Genomic DNA, 25,813 nt, shown 5'->3' on the forward strand with positions numbered 1-25,813 from the left:
GTCCGAAGCGCTTTTCTGGATTTACCTTCATCAGGAACGCTCAAAGCCAAACATTTGAAATCCGAAGATGTATAAGTACCGAAACCGTTGAAAAGCTGTATGTCAAAAAATACCTAAAATAATTAGCCAAATTCATCTAAAGCCAACTTTGCCTGAGGGAGTTGAAACCTTAGTTTCTTAATAATTTATAAATTTATAAACGGACAATTTTAGTAAAGTTTGTTAAATCATGTCAGTACCGAAATACTGACTATCGAGCTGATGATACCCTCGGGGACTGATAGTCCACCAGCAGAGGTACCGATCCAGTGATGTTAAATATTGAAAACAACACGTTATTAACTTCTTGCATCCGAAGCGCTTTTCTGGATTTACCTTCATTAGGAACGCTCAAAGCCAAACATTTGAAATCCGAAGATGTATAAGTACCGAAACCGTTGAAGAGCTGTATGTCAAAAAATACCTAAGATAATTAGCCAAATTCATCTAAAGCCAACTTTGTCTGAGGGAGTTGAAACCTTAGTTTCTTAATAATTTATAAATTTATAAACGGACAATTTTAGTAAAGTTTGTTAAATCATGTCAGTACCGAAATACTGACTACCGAGCTGATGATACCCTCGAGGACTGATAGTTCACCAGCAGAGGTATCGACCAAGTGATGTAAAATATTGAAAACAACACGTTATTAATTTCTTGCGTCCGAAGCGCTTTTCTGGATTTACCTTCATCAGGAACTCTCAAAGCCAAACATTTGAAATCCGAAGATGTATAAGTACCGAAACCGTTGAAGAGCGGTATGTCAAAAAATACCTAAAATAATTAGCCAAATTCATCTAAAGCCAACTTTGCCTGAGGGAGTTGAAACCTTAGTTTCTTAATAATTTATAAATTTATAAACGGACAATTTTAGTAAAGATTGTTAAATCATGTCAGTACCGAAATACTGACTACCGAGCTGATGATATCCTCGGGGACTGATAGTCCACCAGCAGAGGTATCGACCCAGTGATGTAAAATATTGAAAACAACCCGTTATTAATTTCTTGCCTCCGAAGCGCTTTTTCTGGATTTACCTTCATCAGGAACTCTCAAAGCCAAACATTTGAAATCCGAAGATGTAGAAGTACCGAAACCGTTGAAGAGCTGTATGTAAAAAAATACCTAAAATAATTAGCCAAATTCATCTAAAGCCAACTTTGCCTGAGGGAGTTGAAACCTTAGTTTCTTAATAATTTATAAATTTATAAACGGACAATTTTAGTAAAATTTGTTAAATCATGTCAGTACCGAAAAACTGACTACCGAGCTGATGATACCCTCGGGGACTGATAGTCCACCAGCAGAGGTATCGACCCAGTGATGTAAAATATTGAAAACAACACGTTATTAATTTTTTGCGTCCGAAGCGCTTTTCTGGATTTACCTTCATCAGGAACGCTCAAAGCCAAACATTTGAAATCCGAAGATGTATAAGTACCGAAACCGTTGAAGAGCTGTATGTCAAAAAATACCTAAAACAATTAGCCAAATTCATCTAAAGCCAACTTTGCCTGAGGGAGTTGAAACCTTAGTTTCTTAATAATTTATAAATTTATAAACGGACAATTTTAGTTAAGTTTGTTAAATCATGTCAGTACCGAAATACTGACTACCGAGCTGATGATACCGTCGGGGACTGATAGTCCACCAGCAGAGGTATCGACCCAGTGATGTAAAATATTGAAAACAACACGTTATTAATTTCTTGCGTCCGAAGCGCTTTTCTAAATTTACCTTCATCAGGAACGCTCAAAGCCAAACATTTGAAATCCGAAGATGTATAAGTACCGAAACCGTTGAAGAGCTGTATGTGAAAAAATACCTAAAATAATTAGCCAAATTCATCTAAAGCCAACTTTGCCTGAGGGAGTTGAAACCTTAGTTTCTTAATAATTTATAAATTTATAAACGGACAATTTTAGTAAAGTTTGTTAAATCATGTCAGTACCGAAATACTGACTACCGAGCTGATGATACCCTCGGGGACTGATAGTCCACCAGCAGAGGTATCGACCCAGTGATGTAAAATATTGAAAACAACACGTTATTAATTTCTTGCGTCCGAAACGCTTTTCTGGATTTACCTTCATCAGGAACTCTCAAAGCCAAACATTTGAAATCCGAAGATGTATAAGTACCGAAACCGTTGAAGAGCGGTATGTCAAAAAATACCTACAATAATTAGCCAAATTCATCTAAAGCCAACTTTGCCTGAGGGAGTTGAAACCTTAGTTTCTTAATAATTTATAAATTTATAAACGGACAATTTTAGTAAAGATTGTTAAATCATGTCAGTACCGAAATACTGACTACCGAGCTGATGATACCGTCGGGGACTGATAGTCCACCAGCAGAGGTATCGACCCAGTGATGTAAAATATTGAAAACAACCCGTTATTAATTTCTTGCCTCCGAAGCGCTTTTTCTGGATTTACCTTCATCAGGAACTCTCAAAGCCAAACATTTGAAATCCGAAGATGTAGAAGTACCGAAACCGTTGAAGAGCTGTATGTAAAAAATACCTAAAATAATTAGACAAATTCATCTAAAGCCAACTTTGCCTGAGGGAGTTGAAACCTTAGTTTCTTAATAATTTATAAATTTATAAACGGACAATTTTAGTAAAGTTTGTTAAATCATGTCAGTACCGAAATACTGACTACCGAGCTGATGATACCCTCGGGGACTGATAGTCCACCAGCAGAGGTATCGACGCAGTGATGTAAAATATTGAAAACAACACGTTATTAATTTCTTGCGTCCGAAGCGCTTTTCTGAATTTACCTTCATCATGAACGCTCAAAGCCAAACATTTGAAATCCGAAGATGTATAAGTACCGAAACCGTTGAAGAGCTGTATGTCAAAAAATACCTAAAATAATTAGCTAAATTCATCTAAAGCCAACTTTGCCTGAGGGAGTTGAAACCTTAGTTTCTTAATAATTTATAAATTTATAAACGGACAATTTTAGTAAAGATTGTTAAATCATGTCAGTACCGAAATACTGACTACCGAGCTGATGATACCCTCGGGGACTGATAGTCCACCAGCAGAGGTATCGACCCAGTGATGTAAAATATTGAAAACAACACGTTATTAATTTCTTGCGTCTGAAGCGTTTTTCTGGATTTACCTTCATCAGGAACGCTCAAAGCCAAAAATTTGAAATCCGAAGATGTATAAGTACCGAAACCGTTGAAGAGCTGTATGTCAAAAAATACCTAAAATAATTAGCCAAATTCATCTAAAGCCAACTTTGCCTGAGGGAGTTGAAACCTTAGTTTCTTAATAATTTATAAATTTATAAACGGAAAATTTTAGTAAAGTTTGTTAAATCATGTCAGTACCGAAATACTGACTACCGAGCTGATGATACCGTCGGGGACTGATAGTCCACCAGCAGAGGTATCGACCCAGTGATGTAAAATATTGAAAACAACACGTTATTAATTTCTTGCGTCCGAAGCGCTTTTCTGAATTAACCTTCATCATGAACGCTCAAAGCCAAACATTTGAAATCCGAAGATGTATAAGTACCGAAACAGTTGAAGCGCTGTATGTGAAAAAATACCTAAATTAATTAGCCAAATTCATCTAAAGCCAACTTTGCCTGAGGGAGTTGAAACCTTAGTTTCTTAATAAATTATAAATTTATAAACGGACAATTTTAGTAAAGATTGTTAAATCATGTCAGTACCGAAATACTGACTACCGAGCTGATGATACCCTCGGGGACTGATAGTCCACCAGCAGAGGTATCGACCCAGTGATGTAAAATATTGAAAACAACACGTTATTAATTTCTTGCGTCCGAAGCGCTTTTCTGGATTTACCTTCATCAGGAACTCTCAAAGCCAAACATTTGAAATCCGAAGATGTATAAGTACCGAAACCGTTGAAGAGCGGTATGTCAAAAAATACCTAAAATAATTAGCCAAATTCATCTAAAGCCAACTTTGCCTGAGGGAGTTGAAACCTTAGTTTCTTAATAATTTATAAATTTATAAACGGACAATTTTAGTAAAGTTGGTTAAATCATGTCAGTACCGAAATACTGACTACCGAGCTGATGATACCGTCGGAGACTGATAGTCCACCAGCAGACGTATCGACCCAGTGATGTTAAATATTGAAAACAACCCGTTATTAATTTCTTGCGTCCGAAGCGCTTTTCTGGATTTACCTTCATCAGGAACGCTCAAAGCCAAACATTTTTAATCCAAGACCAAATGTCCTCTAAAGCAGAAATTATAGGTTCCAGTGGGACAATCGGAAAACAATTCTCATTTAAATTAAACCAATCACCAGAATTATGTAATACATAAACCAAAAAAATAAATAAATATGAAATACATTAACAACTGACAACCATTAAAATTAAAGGCTCTTGATTTGGGAAGGTACATGTAGAATAACTAACAGCGAGGATCTAAAGATATATCATTCCTTGCAAGAAGTCAAAAATAAAACCTATGAGCTAGCTTCCTATTCGTGAAGTTGCACTATTACATTATTAGGACATTGAGTCTTTGGTTAAAATACTTGTCATTTGTTTATAAGTTTTTGATTCATGTATCACTTGTTATTCTTTGAATGACAGAGGTGCATTAGGTGTGGATAAATTGCAATAACTATTTTATTTCACATAGGAGTGTGCACACAAAATGAATTTGTTGGCCTCATAGTTAAAATAAAAATCAACAAATTGAATATAACAATGAATTTAATACAGGTAATGCATAGAGGCAAGTGCCTGGGCGAGTGTAACCGGTTCTGAATTGCCACTCACTTACTCCTGTAACAGCTCAATTTGAAGTTCCAGTTTGTTCTTCTCTAGGTCCATTTGAATGTTCTGCCTCTCTCTTTAATTTACCTAGCAGTGCACGATACTGCATGTTATATATGTCCTCAAGGTGTTCTCACTATCCTACAAATAATAAAAACATAATGAATTCTGTAAAAGATCGGATCATATTTTTTTATTTTTGGATTCAAAGGCATAATTCCCCCAAATAGCTACTCACAAATCATGGTCCACTACCTATATATACAAAATGATTGGACGTGCCAGTTATAATATGTCAGATTTTCCGGTTTGAAATATCGTTTTCCGGCTTGAAATGTGTGACTAGGTGGGGGAAACTGTCAGAAATATATGAAAAAGGTAAAAAAAGTTCCAATTACTTGTATAATACTAAGAAGTGCAGTATGAAATTGTCATTTTTAACTTCAGAAAAGTCTCGCTATGAATTAAATAAACATATACACAGAATCTTAGCCATTATTTCATTGGTTGATTCAGGAATTTTCACACGAGACAACCTTCTTCAGTCATGATTCAATTATTCTCTAAATAACCATCCATTTTTTCCCCACAGAAGGAGGAAGGGATGGGCTCTCCCCTTAAATCAGCCACTATGATATTCCCCTTTTCCAACAAAAAACCCACCCCTATCAATTAAGTATTGGACCCCCCCCCCCCCTCCCAATTTTTTTAGATGCTGACAAGAGTAAAACTTGAATAAATTTAAGGGGAAGGGGGCGTCCTGATCCCGAAATCCCGGGCTTAAAAACACGAAATCCCGAAGTCTTGAATTTAAATAGATCTGAATCCCCACGTCCCGAAATGCGTTAAAAAGAATTCTCCGATCCAGGAACGGTCAATTCCGAGCTTAAAAACACCCGATCCAAGAGTTCCGATAAAGGTTCTATCCCCCTCATTTGAAGTTATTATCAGGTAAAAAATATTACTATAAATCACTATAACATATTATTCTATCTTTAGCAGAATTTGTCCATCTCTTTTAGGTTTTGGTTTGAAAGATTTAGTGATATCAATATGATGTTACAATGACTGCATTGTCATGAAGAACCGTTTAATAGCAAAATCTGACTTTGAGGTTCATTGTTTGAAATATAAACATGCATTTAATTAGTTCTTATTTACATTCTCATAGTACATGTAGTACGATAGAAAAGTATTCATAAAAAATCTAAAATTTCGGGAAAATATTCATTCTACTTATGAACTGAAAATTATTTTTGTTAAAGGCGGCTAACGGTGACCTATAGTTGTTAATTTCTGTGTCGTTTTGGTCTCTTGTGGGGAGTTGTCTCATTGGTAATCATACCACATCTTGTTTTATAAATTAACAACTTATACTTCTGCTTTTCTGTTCTATTTGTTTGTTCTGAAACTACTGCTTGTGTAAGGATTTGGTTAAATCCTGTTAACAGAGACGGACTTTGTGGACTGAGGTATGGTTGACTGTCACTAATTAGAGATGCTGCTGATTTATAGATATCCTGGCTAGCATCTTCTTCTGGCAATGTGGCATTGATAGAAGGTGGATATGTAATAGATGAGAGAAAATTGACTCGTTGATACTGTGTTTGTATAGGGGGACAATAAAAAGATATTATATCATCATATAAATGTCAAATCAAATTAAAAATTTGCACCGTTTCAAACATGAAATAAATGTAACTGCTTATATATAGACCATTATTAGTCTAAAAATAGACAGACTACAGAGATTCTCTATATATTAAAGAAGTATAATCGTAGTTTACATGTAGATAAACGCGAACAATAACTGTCCTCCCTTCGAAGGTATAATAGTTGTGGTTCTTGCAATGTAAACACCATGAAATGGAGAACGCTCTGATTGGCTTATCTATTTTTCTTTTTTGTTATCTATCATACGATTGGTTGTATTTGTGCATGTTTCTAACAAGAAGTCTTATGACTAAAAGACAGTCTGATGACGGAATCATTTCCGGACTCCTTCTTTGTCGTTTTTTTCCCAAAATAACTAAATCTCAATAATCATAAGAATGGATGACAAATGCGACTATGCATGTCACCTATATGACACAGAGGCATGATGATTGATTTATTGTGGAAGGAAGAGAATCAACACCTAAAATGAGGTCTTCTCGTTTAATAGTATAGATAACCAAAACAAAGGATAGTTTTGTCTCGTTCTCATCTCATGTTTCGTTATATAATTTACACCATTGAAGTATTCGACGTAAGTTTACACATTTTACGTGACGAATTAGATAGGCTACACAAATATTAACATTTTCTGATATCATGAAATAGCAATTGCAGTATCGTATATCTGTAATGTAATCGCTTTGTTCTCAGATCGTGTTGAGTCTTGTCATTGATAGTGACACTATTTTATGAAAGGGCAGGCTAGAATATGTCAGAGAATGAAGACGAGATAACCTAAAGAACACTTATAAAATTAAGATTTCTTAGCTTTTTTCATTTCAAAATAAATATTTTTGATAAAGAATTACAGGGGAGGAAGTGAACAATGTGTCCTTTTTTTCTATATATAAATATTTTTCATGAATAAAAATAAAGTGTGCCTTGATTATAATTGAACATGAGTAAATGGAAAAAATACTAAACTAAAATACACTTTTATTTTAATATTGGTAATATCACTTAGCTTTTAAGTTTTGTGTGTCAAACACACCATCTCTGTAGTAATGACTTCTTACTAAGATATTTCACTCCATTCATTTTTTTCTGCATTTTTTTATATTGTGAATTCATAGAATTATTAAATTAAAATGTAGCCTTAATTTATGTTAAAAAAAAACTGAATCTAAAGCCAGATATATCAAACATTTGTGTTTCCATCTATCCGTTTTCAGGACTTTAACAATCAACAATAACACGCCTGGAAAGTAAAATGCGTACTCGGCGGTCTGTAATCGACCATTTTTAGACACCCCAGGCTCCTAAAAAAAACCAAGCCGGTGTGGGGGTTCAAAGATGCAAATTAAGTACTTATATCAATATTTTATCTTTTCGTGTACGGTTTATGACCCCTCCTGTGGCCTGTCAATTCCGAAATGTGCAAACTGCAATAGTATCAAAACAGCAAAGACAATGAATAATAGAGATATAATTTTGTACATATATCAAGGGGAAACTCCTTGCAAAGCATTATTATGTATAGTTCAATATTGTATTTAGTAGAAAAGGAGAATTTAGTGAAAACAAAATCACTATTTTTGTAGAAAATTCACAGACATTTGTACAGAGATTTTTGTTATGTTTAGCATGGGATCAACACAATGGTTCATTTCCGAGTAAAAAAAATCAAAATGTATATCTACCTTGCACATTTCAGAAAATTCAGATCAGATAACGAAACTGGTTCCAGCAACATTTATAAGCAATTTAAGATTGTGACCCTCACAGTTTCCATTCACCACACATATTCTCGTTACAACGAATCATTGTTAATACAAAAATACGTGTTGCATGCAGCCTTTTGTTTATCTATTTATATATGTATACGGATAAAGTTATGAAAGGCAGCAGGGTCGTCAGGGTGAGGAGTCCATGTCATCTGAACTAAATGCTAAGCATAGCATATAATCATAACATTAAAAAAAGTCTCTTATTATGTAATACAAGTTCAGATCATTTAAAAACACATATTAAACAGCCAAATAGATGCACAAGAGCTAAAATAGGAGTCATAGATCCTGTTAACAATTATCTGGCTAATGTTATTGATTTTGTAACATTTGTTTCAAATATGACCAACTTCTTATCCAAAATCACCAGCACCGTATCAGGACCCACCAGCACAATGACAGGACCCACCAGCACAGTATCAGGACATGAATAAATTGAGAAAATGCTAAATTTCAATAAATTGCAATGTTTGTTCACAAAATTGTTTTGTCGTGTGGATTGCGGCATAGAAAGCGGACTCTATGAGCATTTTTGTTTTATTTTTTCAGTTCGAGATTTTCTGAAAATGAGCATTTTTGTGTTACGCTTACTGAAACAGTTTAGAGGGTCATTTTTAAATGGTCTATATATGAACCCATAAGAAACGAAATTGAAAAATCTCAACTGTTTTCTTCCATTTTCGTCTTTGTTTACATTTTTTCATTGATTACCAGCACCCGTCAGGACCGAATCACCAGCACAGTACGTTCTCTCCCAGGACAACCATACCCACCGTGTTATATGTTGTAATGTTACACCATTGACACAGGGAAATTGAGGTTTTTGACATCTGCACACATGTTTAACCCTGTCATATTCTGTATATGCCTGTCACTAGACAGGAGTCTGTTATTTAGTTGTTGTAGTTGTTGTTGTAACATTGTTATGAAAATAGATAATGTCGTTAGTTTCTAGTTTCAATTGTTATACTTTATGAAATAAGTTTTGCTCATTGATGAAGGTTTTACTGTGACTTATATTTTTACCTCCTATGCATTTGCTCTGTTGTGGAAAGTTGTCTCAATGGCAATAATATTACCTTAAGTTTTAAGTAATAGCAAAAGTTGATGGAACCTTATTTACATGTTTATTATGTTTAACATTTAATATATTAGAGAAAATTGGAAATATTACAAGGTGGTGGAAATTTATTTGTGACACACTCTGATTTCCTATGTTAAACTTATTGATAAATAATATGCATTTTCTACATGATGTTGTAAATCATGTAAATGTTACGTCTATAATATTTTATTTAAACATCTTATGGATGGAATTTTGTTTTTGATACTGACTTAATCACAGTAAAAGATCGGGTGAGCCCAAAGGGCGAGCCTGATATTTTCTGTAAAAAGTAAAAATCAAAACCAAAAAGTCCTTTATTCTATTAACCGGTAATTAAAAATAAATAAAAACCACTTCAATAATAGAAAAAATAACAAACGAGCTTCGTTTTCGCGTCGGGTCACGGCGATTCACACCTGACGTAACATGCTGCATTATGTTATTCGAAAATTGGCCAAAGTGCAGTTAACATTATCGAAAAATAGACATATTACATGTATGCTTAGGTCTGTTAAAAGTCACTTGGTTCTTTCAAAAACGACATGCATTATAAATATATACATGAAAGGTTCCTTGATACGGGACTTTATATTTGGAAAAAAAATTACGAACAACTGATAGAATTATATAAAAATTTTAAATTCCAGTCTTCTTTCACAAGCGCTTTCGTCCTTCTATAGAGAATTGTCAGGATTATGTAAAAGTTGTCAATTAAAAGAGAAGGACAGACACTCACATTATGCCGTTGTTTGTTCAAAAGTTCTTAACTCTTGAACAAAGCGCTTAGTTTTTGTTTAGTTACTTTTGTGAAATACTGCTTAATTTCACGTAACTATGTATATTTTGCGCTATCTGTTGCAGTTGAAAAAATGTTAATACTTTAAACGGTACATTACCGCACGTGCCATGGTGTCTTTCGAATATAATTGGTCTATATTTCGGATGCTATTTGTTTATTTTTTTTTTTTAATTCGGACCCTTTCATTTTATTTTCATGTTTGGCTTTTATAAAGTTCCCTGCAGTTTACAGATTCAACTCAATTGATTTACATTTCCTATTTACATTATCAAAGAATTTCTGTTCGTTGTGGAAATATTTCATATTGCCGGTTACAAAAGATAGTAAGCTTTTTACTTCAAATCACTTTTGGTTCGAATCATATTTAACTAGATTTATATTTCCAATTCATAAGCTGCTGAAGTTTATATATACATCAGTTTCTCCATCCTGGTACCTAGAAGTTATGACTGTAAAACGTTGAATAAGTTTTGCAATTTTGGTTTAAAAGTGCACATAAATGAAATTGGTTCTGTACTATCCCATTTTTAATTTCAAACACTTTCATCGGATGCAAATTATCACCTGAATCTCGTTTTCAGGAAGCAACGGGTCACATATTTTAAAAAAAAACAACGTACACTGATTAACAATATACTGCTGACATGAATTATTATTGATATAGTTTTATTTATAAGTTACTTGTTTACAAAATTTAGATTTTTTTGAAAAACTAAGGTTTTTCCGGATCAGGCATAGATAACCTGAGCTGGATTTGGTAAAACTTAAGGAATTTTGGTCCTCAATGCGCTTCAACTTTTACTTTATTTAGCCTTTTTAACTTATTTGGATTCGAGCGTCACTGATATGAGTTTTTTGTAGACGAAATGCACGTCTGGCGTATATACACAATTTAGTCCTGGTATCTATGATGAGTTTATTTACACCCACTGGGTCGATGCCACTGCTGGTGGATATTTAATTCCCCTAGGTTATTACAAACCTAGTAGTCAGGACTTTTTAGTGCTGACATGAATTATCATTGATATGTTTTCATTATGATTAACCTGTTTACGACATTTTGAGTTTTTGAAAAGAAAACTAAGGCATAGATAACCTTAGCTGGAGTTGGCAAAACGTTAAGGAATTTTGGTCCTCAATGCTCCTCAACTTCGTACTTTATTTGGCCTTTTTTGACTTTTTTGGATTCGAGCGTCATTGATGAGTCTTTTGTAGACGAAATGCGCGTCTGGCGTATATACAAAATGTAGTCCTGGTATCTATGATGAGTTTATTTGCAACCACTCGGTCGATGGCATTGCTAGTGGATATATTTTTCTCGAAGGTATCACCAGCCCAGTAGTCAGCAATGTTTGTGCTGACATGAATTATGATTGATATGGTTTTACTTATAGATTACCTGTTTACAAAATTTATAATTTTTGAAAAACTAAGGCTTTTCTACCTCAGGCATAGATAACCTTAGCTGGATTTGTTCAAACGTTCATGAATTTTGCTCCTCAATGCTCTTCAAATTCGTACTTTATTTGGCCTTTTTAACTTTTTAGGATTCGAGCCTCACTGATGATTCTTTTTTAGACGAAACGCACGTTTGGCGTATATACAAAATTGAGTCCTGGTAACTATGATGAGTTTATGTACAACCACTAGGTTGATGCCACTGCTGGTGGAGATTTATTTCCTTGAGGGTATCACCAGCTCATGGCCAGTAGTCAAAACTTTTTGTGCTGACATGAATTATCATTGATATGGTTTTATTTATAAATGACCTTTTAACAAAATTTTGAATTTATGACAAACTAAGGCTTTTCTACCTCAGGCATATATAACCTTAGCTGGATTTGGCAAAACGTTAAGGAATTTTAGTAACTAAGGCTTTTCTACCTCAGGAATAGATAACCTTAGCTGGATTTGGCCAAACGGTAAGGATTTTTGGTCCTCAATGCTCCTAAACTTCGTATTTTATTTGGCCTTTTTGTGACTATTTTGGATTCGAGCGTCACTGATGAGTCTTTTGTAGACGAAACGCAAGTTTGGTGTAAATATAAAATTGAGTCCCTGCATATATGATGAGTTTATTTACAACCACTGGGTCGATGCCACTGCTGGAGGAGATTTATTTCCCCGCGGGTATCACCAGCCCAGTAGTCAGCACTTTTTGTGCCGACATGAATTATCATTGTATGGTTTAATTGATAAATAACCTGTTCAAAATTTTGATTTTTTCAAAAACTAAGGCTTTTCTACCTCAGACATAGATAACCTTAGCTTGATTTGGCAATACGTTAAGGAATTTGGGTCCTCAATGCTCCTTACCTTCGTACTTTATTTGAACTTTTTTACTTTTTTATTCAAGCGTCACTGATGAGTCTTTTGTAGACGAAACGCGCGTCTGGCGTTTATACAAAATTGAGTCCTGGTATCTATGATGAGTTTATTTAGTTGATCTATTGCATATATAATATGAAATAGGGATCACACTACGGAACTATTAACCATTAATATATGAACATTTGTCGGGGTTAGATGATACCTTTCAGATCGAAATTTACATCTTACATTCATTTCAAATACCAACTATACTGTAAATTACAGTATATGAAATAAGAATCACACTACGGAATGATTAACCATCATATCATGAACATGAGTCGTGTTTAGATAATACAGATGTCAGATGGACATGTACATCTCGCATTCAATTCATATACCAACGATAGTAAACCTGATGAAAATAGTATCTGCAAAACGAATCAAACCCAAAAAATAATAGCATTGTCTAATTAAAAATACAAATGAGGCCGATATCCGACGAAACTTGTCAGTGTGACATAAAATCTTATCATCATTTCATACACATAATATAGTGTATATAGTGAAGGACGCCTCCGGGTGCGGGAATTTCTCGCTACATTGAAGACCTGTTGGTGACCTTCTGCTTTTTTTTTATTTGGTCGGGTTGTTGTCTCTTTGACACATTCCCCATTTCCATTCTCAATTTTATCTACTGTTTATATTATCTGCGAAAACGAATGGAAGAGATCTCTCATATTCCATACTTGGTTGGTTAAGGTACTTTAAAAAAACCAATAAGGGTAAGGATGAACCTGGTTTTATAGTTGACTTAAACTTACAACTAGATGACTCTTGTTTATTGTTTCATTAGTATGACAACTCTAGATGAGCAATTCAAACAGACAATATTTATTAACAGTAAGAAGTCAGTTCACGTTAGTATTTTACCAGAATAAAACACACTTAACTCAACGATATACCCAGATGACAAGATCATAATTTAATGTTCAGTAAAACCCTCATATAATAAATTAAGCAACTGTGACCAATAAATTAAATAATGAAAAAAAAGCAATTGTGACCACAATGAGACTAACAGAATGGATTCTATCTCCTGCTTTCTAAGAAGAAAAAAAAATACTAATGTTAAGAAAAAAAACTATTTTATTTGTGCAATTTTTTTATTATTTTTTTTAATATTGGAGAACCTGCTCATTATAATAAACAAGTAACTGTTATTATCACACGTTCATTATAAAGTACTAGCTACTAAATATCACCATGATCAATATAATAAACAAGTAACTGTTATTATCACACGTTCCTTTTTTTCTGTTTTCCATTTACTCTCAATGCTCTAAAAAAGAGAAACAAATAATTTAACACAATGTCCCAAACCTTTTCATGAGAATTTTCTGATATTGAAAAACATTATGAATGTAAATGTCTAATTCACGACAGTATTTAATATCTTATCACGAGAGAGAATTTATTTTATGTGTAGATTATGCAAAATGAATTTAGTAAGAAATGGACGATTTATTTTAAATGCAAAACATGAAGACATTTTTCCATTCAGCTTAATACTTCTCTGGATGTTTGTCGGCTTTTTTTCCCATTTTGAATTTAGATCGTTTTTTTTTGGGTTTTTTTTTCTCATATATTTGAAGAAAAATCACGCACCATCATGTAAGCACTGTTCTTTCTCTTTAATAAATGGAAATGGAAACATTGATCAATTGGTTGAAGCTTAACATTAAAAGGAAAATATATCATGAATAGTCATAATGACGACAATACTAGATTAATACTTACAAGTACATGTACCAGATTTGAGATTGATATTATCAATAGCAATGTCACCCTGGTCATCGGCCTCCCGAGTTGCTTTAATGGTGATCTATAACATAAATCATTAAACAATGGTAACCGTTCCCACGAGTCACTTTAATGATGATCTATTACATAAAAAAATTGTGAATTGTTTTGCAATACAATCATTTGACAATGACACAAACTATATTAATTAATTTGGTACTAATTTTTCACTTTTTCGTTTTTAATAAAAACTTTTTTTTAGATATAATGTTAATTGGAAATATTTTTTTTACATTGAGAAAAAACTTTCCTTAATATTTAATTTATTTCCTGTATGGCTGTGTGATCTTGATCTATTTTGTTTTGTTTAAAAGAATTAACACTATATACCAATATTTATTACTGAATTTGAGATATCAAATTACAATAGTTAGTAAAAACAGTGAATATGTTTAGTGATATCACAACCAATTGATAATTTAATTGGGGTATATCAAGTTACATAATACTTACCAATTGATAATTAAATTGGGGTATATCAAGTTACACTATACTTACCAGTTGATAATTGTATGAGGGTTTATCAAGTTACACAATACTTACCAATTGATAATTTTATTGGGGTATATCAAGTTACACAATACTTACCAATTGATAATTTGATTGGAGTATATCAAGTTACACTATACTTACCAATTGATGATTTAATTGGGGTATATCAAGTTACACAATACTTACCTATTGATCATTTAATTGGAGTATATCAAGTTACACTATACTTACCTGTTGATAATTTTATTGGAGAATATCAAGTTACACTATACTTACCAGTTGATAATTGTATTAGGGTTAAGCAAGTTACACAATACTTACCAAATGATAATTTAATTGGAGTATATCAAGTTACACAATACCTACCTATTGATCATTTTATTGGGGTATATCAAGTTAAACAATACTTACCAATTGATAATTTTATTAGGGTATATCAAGTTACACAATACTTACCAATTGGTAATTAAATTGGAGTATATCAAGTTACACAATACTTACTAATTGATGATTTTATTGGGGTATATCAAGTTGCACAATACTTACCTATTGATAATTTTATTGGGGTATATCAAGTTACACCATACTTACCAATTGATAATTTAATTTGAGTACATCAAGTTACGCAATACTTACCAATTGATGATTTAATTTGGGTATATCAAGTTACACAATACTTACAAAATGATAACTAAAGTGTGATATGTCAAGTTACGCAATACTTCCAGGATTGGAACATAAAGTGTGGTATATCACGTTATGCAATACTTACAGGATGGTACATAAAGTGCGGTATAACAAGTTACACAATACTTACAGGATGATAACGAAAGTGTGGTATATTAAGGTTCTCAAAACTTACAGGATGATAACAACAGTGTTGTATGTCGAGTTACACAATACTTACAAGATGATATATAAAGTGTGATATATCAAGTTACACAAAATTTACAGGATAATAACTAAAGTGTGGTATATGAAGTTACACAATACTTGCACATCTTGTTGCAGACTGATAACTAAAGTGTGGTATATCAAAGTACCCTATACTTACAGAATGATAACTAAGAGTGGTTTGTCAAGTTACATAATACTTAAAGGGTTATTTAAAGAGTGATATGTAAAGTTACACAATACTTGGATAATGAATTGTTGAAAGTCTACGATATCAGTTTTTAGTCACGTTAGTAACAGAATACTCATCATATTAATATAACAAACAGATCGAAGGAAACCATTATGAATGTTCGATTTAGTTCAGTGACGGTTATTTTAATTTGACATTCATGTTTGTGATATTTATCCATGTTATTTGGACTGATGGATACTTGTTGCATTACCAATCATATATAGATACACCTTTTCCGCATTTCCATATAATGTGTGCTTTTAACATCTAAACGGCAACATGACTTACTTTGATAGCAAATTCTAGGGATAGTATAATTTAAAAATCAAGAATTTCAAATTGATACCTTAATTCAGAATAGGGTTAGTTAAGGGACAAACTAAGCTAAAATATCAATTCGTCATGCAGCTCCTTTTCGAGAAAACTAATTTTTTTTAAATGGCGGGAATAATCTAGCTCGGACTTTTATCTTACATTACAGTGGTATTATTTTGGTCTCAAATCAAAAGAAAAAAAATCTAAAATCTACTTAAATTTTAGCAAATGACCCTGTATGGCCTATTACGTCTATATAAAAAGACAAATTGGTGTGAAAGTGTAAAATATTTGACATTTTATTGTATGGAAAGAACCAAGGAGTCTGAACATTTGACACAATTTCCAAAACCTCACATAAGTACATCCTTAACCCTTATTGTTCATACATTGTTTATAAATGAGTCGTAGTATACATACATGAAGATTACTATATTGTGGGATGTCTATGGTAGCAGTTTTCCAAGAGTCAGGATTAGGTTGCTGTCCTGTTTTTGTCCACATGCTACTCAGAGAAGATGTTGTATTTCTTGCAACTACACTCAAAGTTCCTATATCTGGTCCATTCATATGGTATTGGAAGGAGAGACACCAAGGACAGGCTGGAAAAAAATCAGTTAATGCTCAATATACTGAAACGACATCAATACTTCATGAAACTAAGATGTGGAGAATGCAATAGTATTCACATGCCTATTTTTATTACTTGGTCCTTCATATTAAAGGCAATGTCCAATCAGCAGATAGTTTGAAAGTGGCATTAGCTACTAGTTATATTTGAAATTAAAAATACGTTGCGTTCTTCTTTCAGAAATTTATTAAAAAGAAGATGAGGTATGATTGCCAATGAGACATGGAAAATGAAGCAGCTGTCGAGTCAGTTATTGTGGTAAGTAGACCATTCAATTTCTTTCAAAGTTTCAATGTTTTGCTTTAGAGTATTTTCGTTTTTTTTTTGTTTTTTTTTGTTTTTGTTTTATTTTTGGGGGGAGGTTGAGGAAAGGTGGGATTATCAATATTCTCTATCCCAAAAGTGCAATCCTTTCAATTTATTGCTCAAAATGAAAGTCCCGTATATCGGATATGTCCTTTACGTCGTAACTACAATCCCCTTCCCTTTCAAGAATTTGACCTACCGAATTAGACTATTTACCGGATTTGTAATCACATAAGCAACACGACGGGTGCCGCTTTTGGAGCAGAATCTGCTTACCCTTCCGGAGCACCTGAGATCACCCCTAGTTTTTGGTGGGGTTCGTGTTGTTTATTCTTTAGTTTTCTATGTTGTGTCATGTGTACAATTGTTTTTCTGTTTGTCTTTTTTTTCATTTGTAGCCATGTCGTTGTCAGTTTGTTTTAGATTTACGAGTTTGACTGTCCCTTTGGTATCTTTTGTCCCTCTTTTATTATACTATATGTTTTGCAACTAGTATCACGTTTATACTAATATTCTGTGTGAATTGAGCAACAATAACTTTATAACTGCATTATTGGATTTAACAGTTGATAATATTATCGTTGGATATAAGTGTTCATATTGCCCTTTTCCTGATACTTCAATAAAAATGCATATCGTTTAATTTTGAAGTGAAATGTATAATTACGGTTAAAATAGTTGTTCATATTTTTCCCGTGGATTTTGTTTTTCTGTTTTAAACTGATATAATAATATGATTTTAAAGTCATTATATCATAGGCAAACATACTTTGTTTTCTTAGCCCTAACAGAATTGACATGTCTTTTCAAGGCTAGGACGATACCCATCTTTTAAGTGCAAAATTGATAGGCATGGGACATAAGTTAATAATACGTTTAAAAAAGCAACGCAAACCCAAAATGTTTTGGACCAAAAATTACTGTTCGAATAATTTTTCTGTCATTCTAGCAAGGTTTCCTTAAAAGATCGACTTTCTAATATCTGTATCACAAAAAAGGCTATCATTGTCGCCTATTGGGAAATAATTGTTTATATCAATCTATTCAGAGTCGACATTGCTTAATCAAAAAGTCTCAACAATAATACTTTTACTTTTACTTGAAATTTGATGCGAAACCGTATTTTCTGGTGATAAATCAATAATTGATTAGCTACATGTAGTTATTAAATTATAGTCTGTTTCATATTTGTATTGCGTTTTATCTTGGAAACGAGAAAGGGTTCAACTTTTGACATTCTGTGTATAGAATATGTCATTTTCTGAACTTCTGCTGATTTATAAAAGTACTGTTATTGAAATTACGAAATTTCGTATAAATGTACAGAAATGGTCCCTCCGAACATTTAAATGTTTACTCAAAAGAAAAAACTATGAAATTCAGGATAGAAATGACATTCTATAGTTTACGAAAAATGTTTGATGTTTATACACCATTATTTGCACACTTTTCATTAGTCTGTTTTAAAAAAAAATGCCTTTTATACGAGAATGGTTTCATTTATAAAACTGTTGTTAAAAAATCACCGTTACGGTAGTAGTTACATATTGATTCTGTTTTGGTATCAATGTAACTAGTTCTTGATGACATATAAAGAATCCCCGGAGAAAGTAGACATTACCTTCTTGCCCTTTTTAGCAGTACCGCATTTACTACAAAAATCAGATTTTTTTTTCTGAAAAAATGGGTGAAAATTCAGATAATAATGCCAAAACGGTTTGAAGCTGATTTATGTGTGACATATACAGTTGTACATCGAACGCGCTTTGAATTGCTTGATTCTAGAAAGTATTGAATACAGTATAGGTTACAATACACAATTAGATTGTATGAGCGCAGCCATTTTATGAGCATTACATGGTTTTCAGAATTAAGAGTATGGCAAATCCTGATTGGTTGATATATGCTTCCGTAAAAAAAAAATCTAAGCCTTTACAGAAATAACATGTCTTTTCAACACAAGGATGAGACACGTGTTTTAAGTGCAAATTTGATAGGCATTGGAGATAAGTACAAAATACGTTAAGAAAAGCAACGCGAACCTATATTTTTTGGACCAAAAATTACTGTCCGAATAATTTTTCTCTAGCAAAGTTTCACCTATGGGGAAATTAATTGTTTATTTCAATCTGTATGTTAGGACGTTTCGTTAAACAGTGTGGATGGTAAAGGATCTAGAATAGTTTAGTGTAACTATTAAAATTTATAAATTGAAAATTGCCTCATCGCTCATTCCATTTTTTGTGACATTCTTGTTCTTTGAAATTTCTGTTTTTAAACATATATCGTGATTTCCCCAATTCAAAATTTCTTGAAGCTTGCGGTTCACCCTTTCAATTTTAGGATTTACTAGTACGTAGCTGTTTTCATTCCAACTATTATTCATACATGAACATAAAGAAATGGCATAAGATGTTGGAACGATTTCGTGATTAATTCATCACCATAATTTTATCGTATGTTGTCAGATATACATTTCAGTGTCAATAACAATAAAACACTATCCAGTTACGATTATCCTCTCAATTTTAAATACCATAATAACGATCATCTTTTTGCCGAGTAACGATTACCATCCCGATCTTGTAAACAGCAATTTGCAAAGAGCTTAGACAATTTCAGAGCACCGTTACAATTCAAATATAATGTAAGGGTATAGAAAAACCTTGCAGCTGAGTAACTATTGACAACAGACAATTGACATTTGAGAAAAATTACTGTACAGATCTTACCCATATCTGCCCTCGCCATATTGAAATATTCCGATTCAAGTTATGGTTATCGCTTTAAAAGCAGTGGAAATTACGGTAATGACTTTAAACCGACGCAAAAATCTCTAGGACAAATATCCTAAAAGATTTACATATAAATTTCGCAAGAATACTGATTGAAGCATTTCTTCTATGAATAGAAAAATGTACTGCCCCTAAATCATTCATTTACAAGAAAGTCAGATCCTACTTCAGGCGAAAATCCTACTTATAAGATTACTTATTGCACACAGAAAATGGAACCTCCATATTAAAAACCAAATAAAACCCCCAAAAACCATAACAAAAGAAAAAATGCAATATCTACGTACTTTACGACACATTCAAAACCATAACTAGCAATAACGCAGATAAAAAAAAAAAAAAATTACATTAGTTGAACATAACAATGACTACGCCAATGAGGGTTAATGTTAGTCAAACGACGAAATAGGCTATGTTGAAAAACTAGAAATCAACATAAAAATACTACGATTTAAAAAAATAAAATTGTATACAACATAAACAACGACAACTACTTAGACGAAATAATAAAATTTAATTAAATGAAAATTAAATTTATTTATTGAATTAACATATACAAGTATTTAGACTCAACAAATCGAGTAGTCCGTTACTGTTGTTGTGATAATTTGAGCATGTGATAGCCGAGTAGTAAAAGTCTGTGTAATTTAACTGTCACTTTTACATTGAAAACCGAACGGAGAGGACGCTGAAAAATTAGGACCAGTCCTCTCCCACCTTTATGAATTGAATTTTGTTTGCTGCTGGTATTAATTATTTTTCAGATGCTCCAATCTTCATGTAAATATCCGTCATGGTAACAATGATTATTTCAATCGTGTTGTTTATGTTTGAATGAATTTTGATTAAATGTTGCCATGACAATTCAATATCCAAACAAAATCAGTGTTGTTATTTGTTTTAGTGAAATACAAACCAAGGCATCAATGACGTCTGTTCGTCAATTCTGATATTTGGTTAATTTACACCAAGTAGTAACTAAGATCAAATGATATATTCAATAATATCGAAATACATCAAATACGAAAACCAATATATAAAAACACCCTTTGCATACTTTCTGCCTACAATCCATAAACTGGATAATGAAATACTGTAAGACGTATATGAAAAACAAACTTAAAATTTCTTCCAAGAACCAACAAGTCGTTTCATTTTACATTGCAACGTTCAGTTAAAAAAAATCGAACAATAGTTGGAATTCTACTTATTAACTAGCATTAAAACTCGAACGACTATTTATAAAGAGGTTTGTAGATTTTGTAGATACTTTTATTTTTGGGATCAATTTATGATCGTTGACATCAAATTCTTTTATACAATCATTGAGCATATATCATGTCTTTTTAAATGAAAATAAACTTTGTTAACCAGTAAACTCAATATATTTTACTCTACTCTTACTGACTAAAACCTGTTTAAACGGGAAATAAGGATGTCCAATGCTTACTTATAGAATAGAAACACTTGGGTTATAATCAACTCTCATATATTTATTCTAAAATATTGTGAGGTACTCATATTGGTTTTATCAAAAAGCCTTTTAAATCCTTGGCTGCTTTTTGCATGATGTTAAGGTAGCACAATACAAAGATTTTTTAACTTCCGATCACCAACCTTTGAAATGCTGTAACTTTCTTATGCATGCATAGAAAATAATAAAAGAGGTATATATAGATAGATAAAAGATTAATCTTTTAAATAAATGCAATATTTTTATCATGAAATCATTTTATAATCAATTATTATGTAATTAGTGGCAAAATCTGGGTAAGTTCACTTGAATGAATTTAGCTCTATCATCTCTTTAACTATACAGAAAATTTTAACGAAATCTTAATCAACACACCTTGGGTTTCAAAAGAGTGTCTCAGATTGTCTCTATGGTATTCCATTCTCTCATACATCTCTAATTAGTGTAAACATCCTAACCACATAAAAGAAGATAATGTTTAATTAGGTGTAAAATTTGTTCTATACATTCTATCTGAAATCTGAGACACCCTTTTGTAGATAATGGCCATAAGAACAACATAAAATAAAATCAACCCTCTAAGGATACCTATGCAGAAGCTAATTTCATTTGATAGTGGAAATTTGGTGAAAATATTTTAGACACAGTTAACATTATAATTGGTTACATAATTGTTGCATAATACTAACATTGCATTAATTTGAAAGAGTAATCTGTTAGCTATCCAAAACTACCACTTTTATAAATTTTCAAGCATTATTACGAAAGTTACAGCATTTTTAAACTTGGGCGTAGGAGTTATACAATCTTTGTATTGTGCTACCTTAAGGTATAATGTAAAACTGATATACACTTTCATGACGTTTTTCTTTCTAACCAAAACTTTGGCATATTTTTGTACTAACAAATAATGCATAAATCGAAACCCATTTTAATAGAGAAAAACAAATTTATTCTTCTAAATCTAGTTATAACCATCATACTTTCAGGTAGTTTGTTATTTCGTGAACATAAAGTAAAATAAAAAGGAACAAAATAACTGGAGGAACACAATAACCAGTTATTATGAAAGTCCTACCTTCAAAGTTTGTACCATCTGTATTGAGTATAGCCCATGATCCATCAAAATTTCCGGTTGTCTCTATAAACATGTAGTATATCCCCTCGGCTGCTGATGTGGGACCAGTGCCACTGGTAGGGGTAGAACCCTAAAGCGACAACAGTTAAAACATAACAAAAAATAAAATTAATATTTATTTCTATTTATTTCTATCCACGTTCATTGCGTTATTTGCAGAAACACATATTGAAGGTGTACCTTATCCACTTAGAAACAAGCAATCATTGTAAAAGAGTGACGACAGATACCAGAGGGACAGTCACATTCATGAAAAGGACTGGGGTTGTAGTTACGACGTAAGGAACATATCCGATATCATCTTTGAAACGGTTATTCCATTAGGGACAACCAACTCGTGATGGCGTCCGTAAAATTTACGAAGGGATAATTTCAATTTCACTATTTAGACTCTCGTTATTTGTAAATTTATCCAAAACTGCTTTTGAAAAAAAAAGGTTATTTTCTAATGTAATAGACTGAACAATAAACACCGATAAACACTTTATAATCCTTTGAGATTGTTTCAATATGTTGACCGTATATTTGCAGAAAAAATAAAACTTTGGAAGCCTTCAGTGAATATGCCTTGTAAAAAAAATCTCCCTGGATACAAGATATCCAAATGTAAATCTATCATGATCACTGACTTTTCCTTTAATATGACTTTTTCTTCAATTTGACTTTTCTTTAATCTGACTTTTTCTTTAATCTGACTTTTTCTTTAATTTGACTTTTCTTTAATCTGACTTTTTCTTTAATCTAACTTTTTCTTTAATCTGACTTTTTCTTTAATCTAACTTTTTCTTTAATCTGACTTTTTCTTTAATTTGACTTTTCTTTAATCTGACTTTTTCTTTAATCTAACTTTTTCTTTAATCTGACTTTTCCTTTAATCTGACTTTTCCTTTAATCTGACTTTATCACCAAAGTTTATACTCAAATTTCCAAAAGCTTGGCAATGTTTTAGTCAAATAAGAGTAAATGGAAGAGATGTGCTAAATAAATGCTTATTGCTAACAAAATATCATTGTCAATACACTCATCACAGATACCAGGATTAAATTTTTGTCAACTAGATTGATGAATACCGCCCCAACTATAACATTTATAAAAGTACGACGTTGCAGGGCATCGACGACCAATTTTTCAAAAAGGGTTTTCCATATACAATTAGGGAATAAAATTGAGGAAGGCAATCTATTTGAAGGCTTTAAACCCCTAGTTTTTGAAAATGTAAAACAATGAGCATATAAATTAACCACTTTACACACCTAACGCGTAAAACAATGTACAATGTACATGTCCCAATCAATAGACTGTGATTGATGAAGTTATGTCAAATCAAGATACGAAATGTGCATAACTTATACAACTGTATACCTAATAAAAAGTATCAAATCCTTATTCAGGCCCGGTCGGACACATAACTATATCAACGTCAATAGGTTAAGTGTTTATTGCAATCAAATAAAAGCTTGGGGATTATGGATTACTGTAGAACCCTTGTTGAAATTTTCTTATGATTATTACAAAAGTATATAAAACTACACTAAGAAGGGAAATTTCCGCAGTTGTTAACGAGTACATGGTTTGTAATATCAAACATCAGGGAAGAAGTACACTCTAAATGCAATTAACGGTATGTTGAATTTTTCATCACAAATCATGATAAGGTATAGTTTTGACATGAAATGATTGCCACTTTATTTGAACTTGTTGTCATTAATGCTTGAAATTGCATATTTTAACATAAAAGGCAAAGGGGCTATAAACTATTGGTTTTATACCATAATTTAGTAACCATACCCGTACCCGTACCCGTACCACGTTTTTATTATTGTAACAGTTGTTAACCATATCGCAATGACCTTAACCTATGGCCGTGATAACTCAAGATCGGTTCTGGTCTTTTTTGTAATGACACCTCGTAAGTGTTATGTTCATTCTCAGTCAAGTAAAGTCAATCTCTTGCTTACAAGTAACTATAAATATCATTGAAATCTTTTGTTCTAGATTTGCATGTTCATACAAGATTCGGTAAAGTGCGACCAATTTCATCGTCATTGAATATGAGCATTCATTTTCTACAAAGTATAAAATTTGCTCTGTATTTTTTAATCTATTAAAATTCCGATAGTGGATTTTAATATAGTTAAACAATCAACCAATCAAAAGGAGTTTCAAAGCCGTTTTGTGCTGAGATAGCGTAAAGCAACAAACAACTTATCAATCAATTTAGATTTTGGTGGGTGGCATCTAGTTTTTGCATCATTGAACAACCTCCTAATCTTTTCATCTAAGCTTTTTGAGTTGTTACAGAGAGCAACACACTAATCAAAAAGCGGTACCAGTTAGGTTTGAACTTGTGTGTCTAAATATCCATTTGCTATCTCCTTCTCTTTTTAAAACTCTACACCATATAGAAATGGTCGGGAATTGTATGACTTTTTTGTTAAAAATATACTTGATTTTGTTAAAGAACTTACAGATCCCCGAGTCCAATCAAAATCATCCTGACTAGTTGTTTGTTTAAAAAAAACATTGTTCAGTTGTCTCAAATCCACAGCTATAGGTTATGTTTGGTTTAACTGTAAATGATTTTAAATCGTAATATGTTTAAGTTGATGGAATCATGTATTAATAAGATCATTTAGTACTAACTGTATATATAATTCATGGGTGTCTTTTTGTCTTTTTTGATTTATATTTTATTACAACATGCGTACAATGTAGCATCTCGTAAAATATAATAAACACTGTTTGTGTTCATATTTGTTGCTTTTAATTTTGCATCTGTCCCAACCAATAAGAATATACAAATTGAAATGAATGTTTAAATAAAAACGAGTCCTTAACCAATCCAAATATATCAATATCATTCCTAAGACACAAGTATCTTTTAACAGCGAAAATACACAGAGATGTTAAAATATGAACGGATTCTTAATTATCCAAACATCTCAATATTATCACTAAGACAAAATCTTCTATTTTTGTAACAGTATATATAGCTACAGAGAATCAATGTAAGATCTCATTATCTTTTCAATAAATGCATATTTAGTTTGGTTTCATATATTCTTATTTTTAAAGTAGTCGGTCAATATTACTTTTTGTTTCGTTTTAAACCAAACTATGTAGTCATGTATCTATTATATTGTTCCTTTAATAGTTAAATCATACACTCATGTATACGCATAGA

General features: G+C 32.3%; 1 protein-coding gene across 1 annotated transcript; it reads right to left on the minus strand.

Annotated features, from left to right (window-relative positions):
• Positions 1 to 14,275: 14,275 nt before the first annotated feature.
• On the minus strand, positions 14,276 to 25,203 carry LOC134689925 (MAM domain-containing glycosylphosphatidylinositol anchor protein 1-like). The gene is made up of 4 exons (XM_063549891.1): positions 25,098 to 25,203; positions 22,570 to 22,699; positions 16,706 to 16,887; positions 14,276 to 14,371 (listed from the first exon to the last, which is right to left on the minus strand). The coding sequence occupies exons 2-4, from the start codon at positions 22,640 to 22,642 to the stop codon at positions 14,276 to 14,278; spliced, it is 351 nt and encodes a 116-aa protein (XP_063405961.1). The 5' UTR covers positions 22,643 to 22,699; positions 25,098 to 25,203.
• Positions 25,204 to 25,813: the final 610 nt, after the last annotated feature.

Source organism: Mytilus trossulus, chromosome 11 (assembly GCF_036588685.1).
Source record: "Mytilus trossulus isolate FHL-02 chromosome 11, PNRI_Mtr1.1.1.hap1, whole genome shotgun sequence".
Taxonomy (NCBI): Eukaryota; Metazoa; Mollusca; class Bivalvia; order Mytilida; family Mytilidae; genus Mytilus; species Mytilus trossulus.